Genomic DNA, 15,796 nt, shown 5'->3' on the forward strand with positions numbered 1-15,796 from the left:
ACCTGGAGCCCTCTTCATCTAGTTAATTCCCACCGATCCTTCGGATGACAGCACAGTATCACATCGCCATTCCTGGCCTCCTTGGCAAGATCAAGATCCTACTAACATACACTTTCATCACAACAGCTGTGTTGTAGTAGCCGTCACAGGTGCATTATTACATTTTACATGTGTGATCAGTTGACTAATGATTATCTCCTCAACTGAATATAAATTCCAGGAGAGCAGGGGCCACATCTGTCTTCGCTCATTGTTGTCTTTCCAGTGCCTGGCTAATAGGGAGGCACTCATATATTCGACGAATGAATGAACACATAGTGGACACTACTGGGAAGATTCTCGAAGACATTAAACTCAAGAACCATGTCTTATTGAGGGTTTCATCACCAAAACCTAACAGCAATGACAGTAACGATGATGATAAGAGTTCCAAGTACCAAATACTTGGTGTGTTCCAACCCTGTTCTTACAGACTATTTATGTAGTAACTCAATAACTCACAAGAATCTTGTGCATTGGAAGTAGGTGCATTTCCTATCTCTGTTTCACAGAAGAGGAAACCAAGGCACAAAGAAGTTGGCAAGCTACTTAGTAAAAGGAAGAATAGTAATAAAATCCCAAGCAGTCTGATACCAACTGCTAGGCCATCCTGGCCTAATATGGCACCTAAAAATCAAGCAGGGCACAAGAAATGTTTACAGAATAAATGGCAGCTACCAGATGTCAACCCTCTACCCCCTGCACCCCAGTGACCCAAACATACATTATGTACATGGACAAATGGACGAGCCCTCTCTGGAGCAGAAGTCTAGACAGATAAGGGCCTCAGAACTTAACAATTACAAGAGTCTCATTAAAGCCAACAGAAGCAGCAATAGGAACCAAGCAGAAAACAGAACTTAAGGTAAAGCTCCTGGGGGTGGGGTAGCTCCTTCCACCCCAGCTCAGGCCCACGGTGGGAGGGTCCCGGCCTGGCCAGCCACATACCTGATGTTTTCATTCAGTGTGTAGAGCTCATTGCTTTGCAAGCCGCCCCCTTTAAAGACATTGATCACGGCAGTCTGGACACTGCAGGGAAATAGAAACGACCCCTGGTGAGTGGATCTGTCTCCCCGGGGCCATTTCCACAAGGAGCTCCGAGCTGAAGGTGGGTGGAAGGGCCGGGAAGCCTGTGGCACAAACACGGCCACGTTTTCTATCCCTGGAATCCGTCACTTCCATCTGAGGGTCCTTGGAGAGGAAGGGAGACTGAGGCCAGGAGGACCCAAAAGTAGGCCCTCTCCCCCGCCGCACTTTCTCGCAGGCTGGCAGCCTCGCTGGGGAGCAGCCTTAATGAAGGGCAGGCAGTAGGATCTACTCTCAGGAAACTGCGTGGCCACCACCGCTGGGCCTGAAAGAATCCCCAGTGGCATTAATTGCAAGCAGGAGCCGACCCAGGTCTGGGCTTCTTTCACTTAGGAGACCTGTCTTCACAGGGCAGCCTGGAGACCCAGGGCCAATAGGAAAGGATAAGTCCTTGCCTTTTTTAATTTTTAATTTAAAAAAAATTTCAAATATGGATTTTAATTGTCCTTGCCTTTTTTTTTTTTTTTTGCGGGACACAGGCCTCTCACTGTTGTGGCCTCTCCCGTTGCAGAGCACAGGCTCCGGACGCGCAGGCTCAGTGGCCATGGCTCACGGGCCCAGACGCTCCGCAGCATGTGGGATCTTCCTGGACCGGGGCACGAACCCATGTCCCCTGCATCGGCAGGCAGACTCTCAACCACTGCGCCACCAGGGAAGCCCTGTCCTTGCCTTTTAATGGTACCCTCTGGGGAGAACCCCAGAGGGGCTGGCCTCACTTCCCCTTCCACTCCCACTCCTGCCACTGTCTAGGCAGAAGAGTTAATCCGTTGAGGGGCCCAGGTAAGTCTTGACTCCACGTTCTCTGGACCCCAGCCCAACATTTCAGCAAGGAGCTGATCACAAGCTTGTCTTTACCAAGGGTTCCAGGCCTTTTTAAATGAACAAGCCTCCATTTAACGTCAAAACATTTCAGACACCTCCTCTCTCCCCATCATAAGGGTTGGGCGTTCACTGAAAAAATCCATAATAATCTAAATGACAAAGAATTCCATAATGCTTTAAAATAATGATGCATTGATTTGTCCAAAAAGGAACCACACAGATTTGAAAAACAGCTCAGAGAAGGGTGAGACATAGAACGGATTCAGTCTCTACTCAGTGCTGGGTGCACAAAAGTTCAGCTGGACGCCTTACAAAGGCTAAGTGTCTCCTCTCCCAGCCACCTGTGGCTCCCAGGTATGGATCACCCATGGTTTACGCTGCTTAGTTAGCTTTTCACAGGTACTGTCTTAGCTCTCCAAAGGGGTAACAGGTGACTTGAGGTTACTTATATGTTCCCACCCCCAGGTCCTCTTACAATTGGCGTGTGACTAATGGGCATGAACGGTAACTGTAAGTTCTGATCCAACTGTCCCGGGCTGGTTAACTGACTCTGGGAGCCCAGAGGCCCCCAGTGGTCCGCTTTCCCTCTACTAAAACAAGGCAAGCTGGGGAGACGGAGCGGGAGAGGGACAAATTAGGAGTATGGGATTCACAAACTCCTATACATAAAATAAATAAGCAACAAGGATTTACTGTATAGCACAGGGAATAATATTCAATATCTTGGAATAACCTATAATGGAACACGATCTGAAAAAAATAACTGAATCACTATGCTGTGCACCTGAAACTAACACAACATTGTAAATCAACTATACTTCAATAAAAAAAGAAAAAAATATTTTTAAAGAAAGGAAAGCTAATGGATAGAGTTGAGGTAGGGAAAAGCACTCTCTTCATCAATCACCCGTATACTCACAACCTTCTGGAGCTGAGATCTCAGGAGATGCTGAAGCTCAGCCAGCCCCTGGCCCTGCTCTGGTGCTGGCAGTGCCCCTCTGCCCGCCCGTGCCTCCTGTACCTGTTCCAGGCCGAGTTGGAGCTCAGCTGCAGAGCCTGGCGGGCTGCCTGGAAGCGGGGCAGGTCGCTGAGCGCCGGGGAGCTCATGAAGCGCGGTCTGGGCCTGCGGAAAGAGCCCATCTTGGGGAACTCGACAGGCAGGCTGGGGGCGAAGCCGCGGGTCATAAGTCCAGGTGAGGGGACAGCTTCTCCTCTGGATCTGAAGGTTCCGACTGCCCACCCAGAGGGCTTCTCCCAGGACTGCTTTCTGGCCCTCAGGCTTTCTCAAAACCACAACGTTAGCCAACACCTGAAAAGAGAGGGCAGCTTTTGTTGAAAACGCCTAGGCTGAGCAGACCCCATCTTGGAGGAAGTTGGCTGGGGCTTCCTGGCCAAACTATCCTAAAAACAATTCCAGGACCCCACAGCACTATCTATACCCTGCAGGGTCCCATTCACAAGTGTTTACAGGCCTCTTGTTAGTTTTGGTCGCTTCCCAAAATGGGAAGCCAGCGACAGTGGGTTGAGGCCAGTCCTACAGAAAAGTGATTTCTAAGCTGTACTTGATGGTGGTTCCCATGCACGCTCATCAGAGTTTGCGTGCTGGCTGGGTTTCTGTAGACCCCACGATGCTGCGCGTTAAGAGATGGCCTTTTAAAAACTGGAGAACACAAGAGTTCCTTGTCCTGGCACTGAAGACCGTCCATGACATGCCCTGACCACAGCTGCCCACGTGTATCGCTCAGTATTTCCCAAAGCATCAGTGCCTCTTCACTCAGGCTCATCTCCTCACCCTCTCTTATCTGCTGTTCATTCATTCATTCATTCCATCAGAACATATTTATTGGTTACTATTTATTAACCATGTGAGCTGTGGAGCATCCAAAGATTTCTAAGACCTAGTCCCTGCCTTCCAGAGGCTCATGGTGTATGGGAAGATGACTGGTCATGTATTTGTTCACACAATAAATATTTATTGAGCACCTACTATGCTCCAGGCACTCAGGTACTGGGGATACAATGGTGGCCCTGGAGAATGTGGTCCCTGCCCCATGGAGCTTACAACTGGCAGGCAATGCTCCATGCCAGGCTGACTCCCTCCCAGGCTTTTGATTGTATCTCCCGTTTCCCTTGCCCAGAGCCCCCTCCCTCTTCCTCTCTGCTTGTCTAAATCTAATTTACCCTGAAGGGTTGGGTTCAAGGATACTGTCTCCTGGAAACCTTTAAGGCTTCATGGTTAATGGCAGTGACTTTGAGTGAATCTGGGTTTGAGTCTTAACAAGGCCGCTCCCAAGCTGTGTGACTTTGGACTCATTAAGTCTGAGAGTCCAGACCTGTTAGCACTGCCAACTTCCCAGGACTGATGAGAGAGGAAATGAGATGGTGTGACATGCCCAGCAGAACAGCAGACCCAAGGCTCTCAAGCATCAGCTGCTTCTGTTCAGACTCATCTCCTTCTTTCCTCGGCCCTTGTGAACCTGTCATTTCAGTCTTTTCACCTTTAGTGATTCTCAAGTCCAAACGGACGACTTAAAGTGAGTTTTGAAACTGGTCAGAGTGACGGACAGAAGGAAACCACCAAGGTCATAGTTACTTTTTCCTTCCAAGGCTTTAAGGTTCAGCCCAGAAGTATTCTCACTGGCACCTCTCTCACCAGCTTACTCTGCTATGACCCCGAAAACAATGCTGAAAGAAAAAGACATTCCAGCCATACATGCCAACTTTCAGGTTGGCAGGAGGGGTAGGTTCTGCAGGTCCAACTGCAGCGTCAGAACCGAGGTGCCTCCTTCTAATGAAACACGCTGCTCTGGTCAGAAGGGGCGTGAGGCTGCTAGATGGGCACGGAGGCCGTCTGTCCAGAGGGTGTGGGCGGTGCTAGCACTGTCTGCAGACAATGGGCACAGTGACAGTGAACTTGTAAAATCAAGGGCCAAAAAAGGAATGACTCGGCCCACCTCTTACATTGTTTTAAAGGAAAGCAGACTTGTGTCCCATTTTCTTTGACAATCTCCTGCCCTCCGACCCATTCTCAGACTGAGCAAATAGTGACTAAACTTTACCAGTAAATGCTGGGGAAGTTGTAACAAGCCCGCTCAGTTTCAGAGGGTCTCAGTACTTCCCCAAGTGCCCCTGGAAGGTGGAAAGATCTGTGCAAATCAGTGAGTGAGGCAAAGAAGTAATACAACCACAGAAGCCCCTTCGGAAGCCTTGAAACTAGCCGGCTTTGGGATTTGATTTGTCCGGTAAAGGTCACACCATTAAGAGAGGCTCTGTTTCACTGCACTTCTTTAAATGGGCCTGCTAAGTGCAATTCATCTGTGTAATTACGGGCTATTAACTCCTTTTATGAGCATCCTAAACTCCAGGTGATGCAGTTGCCTCCCACTCAGGGGCACTTGTACAGGGAAGTAGAAAGGTGAGCAGAACGGATCGATCATGGGGTTCAGCTTCCGGCTTCCTGCTGAAACACCACTTCTCCAGGAGGCTGGGCGACACTGAGGGTCCCATGGTGGGCTCCTGTCCCCACCCCGGCCCCGCCCGACTTCTCAGTTAACGCCTCCCACCAGGCCGCCTGCTCCAAGCCATGTGTGCATCCAGCAAGACGCATGGGCAGACCCATGCACACACGTGGCCTTTTTAACTAAGGGTAATTTTCAGCCAAAGGGATGATGACCACAGCCTCCTTGGCCTTGCATTAGCCCCACAATAACACACAACCAGGAGCACCTCTGACTCATTTGTCCCCGGCAAAACCTGCCACCCTCAGATCCAGACAATCCAAAGCTGTCTGGGTCTCTACCATTCTCACTTCTGGACGGAGCCAGGAGGACTCCCCAGAGCACGCAGAGGAAGCTGCTGGGCGTGCTGACAAGAGTGGTCTAAAGGGAAAAGCTGACACGCCCTGCATCCACCTGCTACGGCGCCGCCTCCTCGGACATGGGTTTGTCCTGACCTAAATAGGACAAATCAGAAAGTGACAAGACAGATGGGGCTTTGGGGTGAGGCCAGTCCAGGCCCCCATTTACAGGTGACAACAGTGAGGCCCAGAGGAGCAGGGAAACGTCCAATGTGTCTGAGGTAGGAGAGAGCCAGGACTGGCTAGAACTCAGGTTCCCTGACTCCCACCTAGGCCATTTGTAAATTCCTTGAAGATGGGCATCGGGACTTACTCACCTCTGTTACCTCAAGCCTAAGCGCAGTGCTCAAGATAAAAATGAAGGAAAGGACAGCAACTAATAAGGCACCACTGCCTGCCTGACGTGAAGACGAGCTCTGTCCCAGTAGGGAAACTTACTCAGTAGGGAAACCCTGGCCTCAATGCTCTTTCTGCCACCCACTGACTGTATGAGGCAGAAAAACCGGCCCCCAAAGATAGAGTCACATTTTAGTTCTTAGAACCTGTGACTATTACCTCAGGTGGCAAAAGATGTGATTAGGTCGAGGATCTCGAGAGAAGGAGCTTAACCTGGATTATCCAGGTGGGCCCCTAAATACAATGACATGTATCCTGATAAGAGGGATGCAGGAGATTGGAGACAGAAGAGGAGAAGACACAGATACACACAGAGAAGGTATGAAGATGGAGTCAGAGACTGGAGAGATACAGCCACAAGCCATCTGAAGATCAGAGAAGTTAAGTAACCTGCCAGTTAAGTCACACAGCTAATAAGCGGCAAATCACTGACTGACAAATGGCCTAATTCTACAGCCCTTCCCCACTTTGCCTTTGCCAGGCTACCAAACGCAGCCAGAAAATCAGCATCGAGGCTACCGAGTTAGTCAGGAACATCTAGTCACAAGATTTCTTACCAAAATTCAAATCTCATGCCCAGAAGATAAACAGGCATAAGGAGCTCTAAGACCACGTTTGATGCGGACAAGAGGAGCACAAGGAGAGAAAATGAAAAGAGAAAGCACGACTGCCTTACTTAGACACCCCACCCCTTACTACCTGTGTGACCTTGGCAAGTTTCTTGACGTCTCTGAGGCTCCATTTCCCCCTGCGAGAGATAAGCTTGCTAGCATGACAACCTCAGGGTTGAATGCAGGTAAAATGAGTACATATTTGTAAAGCCCTTAGATAGAACAGCGCATGGCAAAGAGCAAATGCCTCATAAGTGCTTGTTAAATAAATAAAATAACTTGTTGTTATTTCTAAATCTCCAAGCAATGACAGCCGTAGACACAGAGCAACACTTCCTCTAGCTTATGGCGACCTCACAAACATCTGGAAAATACTCCACTTGGGAGCAGGCCAGGCTTCTGAGCTCCCATGGTGGTCACAGTGCATTAGGGTCTTTGGTAACTCACAATGTTATTTATTGAGGCAGGATGCCTCTCAACTCCTTTCCTGCAGCGTTCTTTCTGGGCTGCAGCGGGGGTGGGTGTTGGTCACAGAGTGAAGCAAGCTAAGAATTACCAGCCCTTTGGCCCAGCAGTTCCACTTCTAAGAATGCACCCTACAGACATGGTCACGTGTCCCCAAAGACTGGCAGATGTGCTCATTCTTTGCAGTAACGAAAAACTGGAAACTCCCGAAATATCCACCCAAAGGGGAGAGGTTAAATCAAGTATGGTACCCCCTAAATGGAAGAGTTAACATACCATTAAAATTAATGCGAATGCCTGTAGTTCTGAAGGAGGCGTGGTCACTAGAAGCTTTGGAATCAGACAAACCCTGGCGTCAATGCTCATTCTGCCACCCACTGACTGTATGAGGCAGAAAAACTGGCCCCCAAAGATAGAGTCAGTTTTTAGTTCTTAGAACCTGTGAATATTACCTCCGGTGGCAAAAGATGTGATTAGGTCAAGGATCTTGAGAGAAGGAGCTTAGCCTGTATTATCCAGGTGGGCCCCTAAATACAATGACATGTATCCTGATAAGAGGGATGCAGGAGGGCTTCCCTGGTGGCGCAGTGGTTGAGAGTCCGCCTGCCGATGCAGGGCACACGGGTTCGTGCCCCAGTCCGGGAGGATCCCACGTGCCGTGGAGCGGCTAGGCCCGTGAGCCATGGCCACTGAGCCTGCGCATCCGGGAGCCTGTGCTCTGCAACGGGAGAGGCCACAACAGTGAGAGGCCCGCGTCCCGCAAAAAAAATAATAAATAAATAAAAAGAGGAATGCAGGAGATTGGAGACAGAAGAGGAGAAGACACAGATACATACAGAGAAGATATGAAGATAGAGTCAGAGACTGGAGAGATACAGCCACAAGCCAAGGAATGCTGGCAGCCACCAGAGGAAGCTGAGAGAGGAAAGAGATTCTCCCAATGCAGCTAGAAGTTGGTATACTGTGAAAAAAAGAAAAAGAGATTCACCCCTAGAGCCTCTGGAAGGAGTGTGACCCTGTGACACATTGATTCTGGACTTTTGACTCCAGAACTGTGAGAGAATACATTTCTGATGTTTTAAGCCACCAAGGTTGTGGGAATTTGTTATTGCAGCCAACAGAAAGAGAATATACTCACTCTGTGTCCCTGGACCACTCTAAACTGCAGTCTCTACATCTAAAACACAGGAACTTGGAGAGTTGTGGTGCCAATGAGAAAGATTATCTACGAGGTGCTTGGCATGGTTCCTGGAACTATGCAGGTGCTACCACAGGTGCAGTGGCAGTTCAGAGCAAAGGGGCCAGAGCCAGGCCCCATGTCACCACTTCCAGCCAAGGCAGGCGATTTAGGATTGGTGGGGGGCTGGATGAGATGATTCGAGTAAGGCTTAAAATAGTCTTGGTATGCAGCAAGTGCTTGATATATGCTACCTATTGTTTATTTTTATTACTGCCACCATCACTGTTGTTATTAGCCTGCTCAGTCTGCTATAACCAAATACCACAGATGGGATGGTTAAAGCAACAGGAATTTATTTTCTTGCAGTTCAGGAGATACAAGTTCAAGATCAAGGTGTCAGCAAGGTTGGTTTCTCCTGAGGCCTCTCTCCTTGGCTTGCCGATGGCCACCTTCTCCCTGTGTCCTCATGTGGCCTTTCCTCTGTGTATGTGCATCCCCTGGTGTCTCTTTGTGTGTCCAAATCTTCTCTTCTTATGAGGACACCAGTCAGATTGGATCAGGGCCCACCCTAACAAGCTCGTTTTAACTCAGTCACCTCTGTAAAGGCCCTATCCAAATACAGTCACATTCGAAGGTACTAGGGGCTAGGTCTCAACATATGAATTTGGCGGGGACACACTTCAGCTACCACCACCACCATCTTCATTGTCACCACCACAAAACCTTCTTTGCCTAAAGTCTCTGAGTTACAGAAGCCACAGCGTCTCAGTAGATATTCCCTTGTGAAGGACCGATGAGGTTATTAACATTTAGAAAAATGTGCTTCTAAGATGGTTTAAGGGGTTAAGTTTTGGGTGCTGGAAGCGTTCACTTCAGTAATCTGGAAAGCCGGGGTCCTGTGTCCATGAAGCGTGAGGCAGTTAGAGGGTTACTGGGTGCTGTCACTGGCCTTGCTCTCCCAGGCTCACTGCACAGGGGTCTCTTTGGAAACCTCTGCACTCACGATCCAGAATGTGTTTCTTGGAGAAAAAGAATGTGGTTTCTTGCCTTCTCCTCCCAGTTTCCAGGGCCAGGGCACGGGGAGGGGGTGCAGCCTACGGGCAGTGGGCAGAAGAAGGTGGTACACTCAGTGGAAAATGCAAATGAATTCTACTAAGGCTCCAACCCTCGACTCTGAAAAGGGAAGTAGGACCATGGCACAACTTAAAATAAAGAAGTGGGTGGCTTATGATGACTCTGAGGCTTCCAGGAAAAAGCCATTCTGAATGTAAATAACAAAGAAGTCAAAGAAAACTGGGTACTCACTCTGATGTGGCCGCCCAGAAAATGGAAAACGAGGAGAAACCAGTTCCCAGGGAAACCAGACAGAAAGCCCATCTGACACGTCCCACCACCCCGCCCGCCCCCAGGAGACCCTGCAGGCAGGAAGCCCAGCGTGGAGCTCCTTCCCTGGGACACAAACACAGAAATGAAGAGGCAACGTCCTTAAGCAGCATCAGGATTTAGATACTGTCGTTCAACTTCACCCATCCATTCCCTAACTGTGGCCAGAGAGGTCTTTATAACGATGAGAGCGGAGAATGATAGCACGTTCGCTGAGGGTGAAGTAAGGTGAAGGCACTTGACATGTATTATCTCGGTGTGTCTAAAATAAATTTAGGGGATCTTGACCAAAAACCTTTAATGATATAGATAAGAACAGAAAATATCAGAGTGCACTGCATTTGGGAGAAATGTGTATATTACACGTGTACTCGTGCTGAGTCTAAATGTACCAGTATTTCCTACTGTCTGTAACATTCAAAATGTTTGGAAATCCCTGTGTGCCATCGCCATCCCCATCTTACAGAGAAGGAAATGGAGGTGCTGCTTAGGACAAGAACCCAACAGCCCAGCGCCTGTGATGCTTATGGCCGATGTTGCTTCAATGACTTCAAAGGCTCCCCACAGGTCTTAGAATAAATCCCCAAACCCCAACCTCACACTCTCACCTCCCTTCACTCTGCATGCCAGCTCACTGACTTTCCTTCATTTCCTCTAATACCACCCACTCTTTCCTGCCCCAGGACCTTTGCACATGCTGTGCCCTCTGTGTGAAATACTTCCCACTCACTTCTCCAGGCCCAAACCTGCACACCCTTTATTGTCTAAACTTCCTTTGCTCAGAAAGGCCCCCCCTCCCCCTCCCCCATGATCAGGTCACATCATCCCATAGAGCACCCTCCTCACCTCCTTTGTTGTCGTATCACAATCTACCTCAATAAATCACTACAGAATTATTTCTTATTGTTTTTATGAGGTCCATAAGGTCAGGGACTATGTCTATCTTGTTCTCAGGTGCATACCCAGAGCTTAGTATAGTGCAGGAATTCCACAGATATTTGATAAATGAGCAAATGAACCAGCCCCCTGAGAGGTACTATTGCTGGGAGACCCAGAAACTATAAGCAAGTGTCAGCTGAGGATACCGACACCTCAAATTACATACGGCTTTACTGTATGAAAACATCCTGGTATTGAAATTTGACAAACCTGGGTTCAAATCCGGCCTCTACAATTTATTAACTGGGTGACCTGGATAAATGGCTCAACCTCTCTGAATCTCAGTTTCCTCATCTGTCAAATGACTGTGATACTCACCTCGATGTTGTTAACATTAAATGAGACAGCCCAGACCATGGCCTGGCCCACAGTAGGGGTCCCCCAAATTGTAGCTAGTATTAAAATTTTTATAGAACACTGGTTTTCACGAAGCCCTCATAGGTCCCAAAAGGTGACACCCAGCCATGGTGTGGGGCAACAGGCACTCTCACGCCCTGCTGGAGGGACAGCAGTCTGGGGCAACTGCTATGGAGGGAAACTTGACATGGTCTACCAAAATAACAACGGCTGTACCCTCAGACACAGCAAGTCTACTCCCAGTAATGTTATTCCAGGCATGTCAAGTAGCTTATGGAACCAGGGTTTTTACTACAGCCTTCTTCATAACAGCAATGGTTTGGGAAGACCTTAACTGCTCAGCAACAGAGGACTGACTATGTCAACTATGGTATCCCATACTCTGGAATCTAAGAAAGAAGGGGCGAGACAGCGATGCTCTCCAGGGGACACTCTGAGTGAAGCGTGTTGAAAAGCTAAACATAGAATCATTTGTATATTAGGCTCCCATCTACATAAAAAAGATGAAAAAGAGTATTTGTATATTTCATTGCATGAGCATAAAGTATCTCTGAAAGGACAAACCAGGAACTGGTGACACAGGTTTTCCCCAGGAAAGGAGCTGGGTGGTAGGGATACAGAGGGGAACACTTTTCTCTATAAACCCTTTTGTACCTTTTGAATTTTGAAACATGAAGATGTATTACTTATTCAAATTAATAAGTAAAAACAACAGTGACCGCCTCCTACTTCCCTCCCTCCTCCAAAAGTAAAAACCAGTAGAGGTTATATGATTTGTTCAAAGTCACTCAGCTATCAGGGGGAAGTCAGGATTCAAACTTGGCTCCCGGACCCCAGTGCAGTCCTCTATCCATAACTATCCATTCACTCATTCATTCAACGCAAATTTATTTATTCAGCACACTTACTCTTAAAAGGAGCTGCCTTGTTAGGGATACATGGGCCAGAAAATACACCCTGGTAAGAAAAGAAGATGAAAGGAAGAACCAATTTCTTTCCGTCTTTGCATCATGCATCACAAACAAGCCCAAAGGGCTGAGCCTGGAACATCCCAGAGACTGGGCAGGACCAACCCAGGCTAAAGGAGCCAGCCATTGCTCAATCCAGTCTGGTTTTTGCCATCTCAGTATAAAAGCCCAGCAGTCCCAGATCTGAATTTTCGAAGAGAAGTCCCGAATCCAGACTTTTTAAAATGTTGAAATCACTTGATATATAAGCATTGGCAACTAATTCACCAGGCCGGCTAACACTTTGGGGGCCTCACATATAGGTTGGTGACCTTTATTTTATCCCATCATAGCTATGACCACCAAACCTTCTCACCTTTTACCCAGAGCCTAATGGGGGTGTAACATAAGCCAGCACTACCCAGCCACTGTGGCCTTGGGTAAGTCACTTCCCTTCCCTAAATCTATTGGCTTCTCAGCTAATTAAGAGTTTGGCTTTGCTGATGGCCATGATAACCTCTCAGCATCACCAGCCATGCATTCAGTACCTACCCTGTAAGCCACACAAAACTGGGTGCCTTTGACAGACTTGGAGGGGGATCAGATCCTGACACAGAACCAGCCCTCAGCCGATGTATCAACTCCCACCTGCCACATCATCTAGTTGACCAGCCTCTTTAACCAACCAGTTCTCTCTCTTATCTCACTCTTACCCCATCATCGATTCCTCGGTAGAGCCACAAGCAACCCCCCACCCCCATATCACATACACACTCAGGTATACTCTCACCAAGGAGAGCCAGCAGCACCTGGGATTTCACTAAAAGAAACACACACCAAACAGAACCCTCTAAGCCAACCTAGTAAACCAGATTTGAACTACCCAGCCTCCGCCCATGGGATGGAAACCAAGTCAGAAGTAGGTTTTTAAGAGCAGTGGGACCATTTTGCAAATCAATTGCCTACCGTGCCGATTTTACTACTGTTGTTGCTAAGAATATACTAACCATCATCAGAGGCTGGTCATGACGGTGGGATGGTGCCGAGCCTCTACGGGCATCTATCACCTTAGTTCATTTCCACCCTAAACCAACCTACAGGAAGTAGGTTTTGTTATTCCCATTTTGCAGAGGAAGAAACTGAAGCCTGGAAATTAACTTGCCCAAGGTCAGAAGACTACTAAGTGGGACCAAAAGTCAAATCCTACCTGATTCCAGGGCCTGAACTCCCAACCCTCTGTTTTAACAACATTCCCGTCTGCCATATAGTCACCACCCATGCCTTCCCTTCTCAACCATCACCAACAGCTTCTTACCAGGTTCAGGCAGCCTGTATGCTCTGTCCCTTACAGGAAGGAAGCTTCGTTTCTTCATGGTACCTTCGAGCGAGCTGAAGTCATTGTGTTTACTTGTTCACTGTCTAACTGGCCCTGAGAGCCCGTAAGTTCCTTAAAGACCTGTAAGACCTTGCTTGTCTCGTTCACTGCTGTATCCCGCTATGAGCACAGTGCTGGGCACATAAAAGGTGCCCAGTAAATCATTTTGAATGATGGGATGAAATGTGGACTTCCAAGCCAGCAGAAAGAGCAGCCCTCCCATTTCTGGGGGACCAGAAAAATGCCCTTCCTTCTGCCTGAACTGGGGTCCGCCTAAGCATTATTGGACTTGGGTCACGCGGGCACAGAGTCCTGGGTCTGCATGCTGGTCAGTGGATCCTACAAACACAGCAGAGGAAGGTGACTGCTGCAGAGCACAGCACACTTGTTGGGATTAAGGACCAAACTTCGCAACTTTGAGGAGACAAAAGACAGCCGAGAGACAGACACTCCCACAAACAAGAAAATGTTAAGGGTCAAGTCTGGACTATGGAAAAGGCTCAACAGGAAGAATGAGGCAACTTTCTCAGCACTCCACTGGAAACCAAGCGCAGACAGAAGAGTCTGGGTGTCTGAATTTGTGCAAGAGTAAATATGGGCACAAACAGGATGCAGGCGCATGTTTCTCCCTGTTTCAAAGTGTTGGCTAAATGTCCACAGGACTCAGAGCACTGGCAATTCAGATCCATCTAGAAGTAATTATTTCATCCCATCATCATCATCACCCAGGCCTGCAAACCACAGTATAATCACCAGAAAAATCCCCTCCTGTGATACAAGTCAAGCAAAACTGTGGGGAATAACCACACATCTTATCTACTCCTCTATAAGCCCCACTTTGAGGAGGGAGTTTCTTGGAGTGCAAGTTGTTTGGGTGTGGCCTATAAATGCCATCTAGAGCAATTCTGCAGTGCCTCCCAGATGATAAACCAAAAGGCTAGACACCAGCAGTAGCCGAGACCGACCGTGATGTCAGCAATTACATTGCTGACATGGAACATACATAAACCCCTGGGGGGTGACAGGGCGGTCAAAAGCTACTGTCTGGCAGCCAACAAGAGTTTTCAGTGTGGGGAAATGTGCTCTAGATTAACATGTGCGATTTATTAAAAATTAGCTTCACTCTCCTGTTGCAGAAACAGGATGGAGTGCCTTTTCGTAAGAAAAGGAGATGAAGGGAAAGGGCACTTCTTCCTATGTCATGGGGCCAAGTGTAAACAGCACTGGATAGAGAGTCAGAAGCCTGAAGGGGCTCTGGGGATCTGATCATTTCAGGGAGGTCATGAGTTCGATTCAAGTTCATGCAACCACCACATGTTAGAAGGTCCGCTGTGTGCCAGGATCTAAGTAGAGGAAGCCATATGGGGCAAAGAATAAAGTATCTGCCCCCAAGGGGCTCAGGGGCTCACAGGAAATACTCAGAAGTAATGCTATAAATGCAAGTCAACACTGAGGGCTGTAACTGAAGATGGACAGTTGAGACAAGATTGACGCAGAAAGGTTAAATCACCTTCTCCAGTTACAAAGTAAAGTTAATGAAAGGTCAACCGAAAATACATGCTCTCCATTTTCTTGTGTTTCTTTAAAGAATATGGGCGCTGGACACTGGAAAGGAAATTTGGGGAAGGAAAAACAAGCTTTCATAGGTAAAGCTCAACGAGTATCCTTTTTTTTTTCATCTGTGACAGAAAAGGATGGGACAAAATATCGCATTTTAATAAATAGCTAGTGAGCACCCACTACCCAGGATGCAAAGATGAGCCAGATGTTGTCCTACCAGTAATAAAGGAAAGAGAAAAAAGGAATAGTAATTTGGTCACGATGAAAGAAAAACACCGGAAGGCCTAAAGCTGAGATGGCAAACTCAGTGCCTACAGGGGCCAAGGCAGAAAACACAACCACGCTTAGAAGGCCAGGTGGGGACCACACCAAACTAAAGAGAACATTCAGTCTTCTTTTTGTATTTTTAAAGAAAAGCTGGAAACCTGTGTTTATATGTCAAATCTCCCAATTTTTAAATACTGGAAAAAAGAATCTTTTTTTTTTCAAAACATGACTCAAACCAAACAAGACATTTCTGATGCCAAAGTTTGGCTCCTGGGCTGCCAGTTTTTGACTGCAGGAAAACACGCACAGCTCCTAACTGCCAGCGCTGGAGGAATAATGAGGAAAAAGTGTGGAGGTCACTTAGGCAGACCTGTGGGAAGATGAATCCAGTCCTGGGAAAAATAAATAAAGTAATTGAACAAATAAAATAAAACTCCAGGGGCCTGTGGTATAACACTCACCACTGACATCTGCACAGCACTTTATACACTCAGCCTTACATATCTGCGGGGT

General features: G+C 47.8%; 1 protein-coding gene across 1 annotated transcript in view; it reads right to left on the reverse strand.

The window, feature by feature from the left end:
• Positions 1-3,132, reverse strand: part of PRR5L (proline rich 5 like) — a gene marked incomplete at both ends in the record, with an annotated part of 51,600 nt that extends 48,468 nt beyond the window's left edge. The window contains 2 exons of the mRNA XM_079708360.1: positions 988-1,068; positions 2,969-3,132. Of these exons, the coding sequence (XP_079564486.1) occupies positions 988-1,068; positions 2,969-3,132 (245 nt within the window). The remainder of the gene's footprint in view (positions 1-987; positions 1,069-2,968) is intronic.
• Between the last annotated feature and the right edge of the window lie 12,664 nt (positions 3,133-15,796).

The sequence above is a fragment of the Hyperoodon ampullatus genome (assembly GCF_949752795.1).
Source record: "Hyperoodon ampullatus genome assembly, chromosome: 7".
Taxonomy (NCBI): Eukaryota; Metazoa; Chordata; class Mammalia; order Artiodactyla; family Ziphiidae; genus Hyperoodon; species Hyperoodon ampullatus.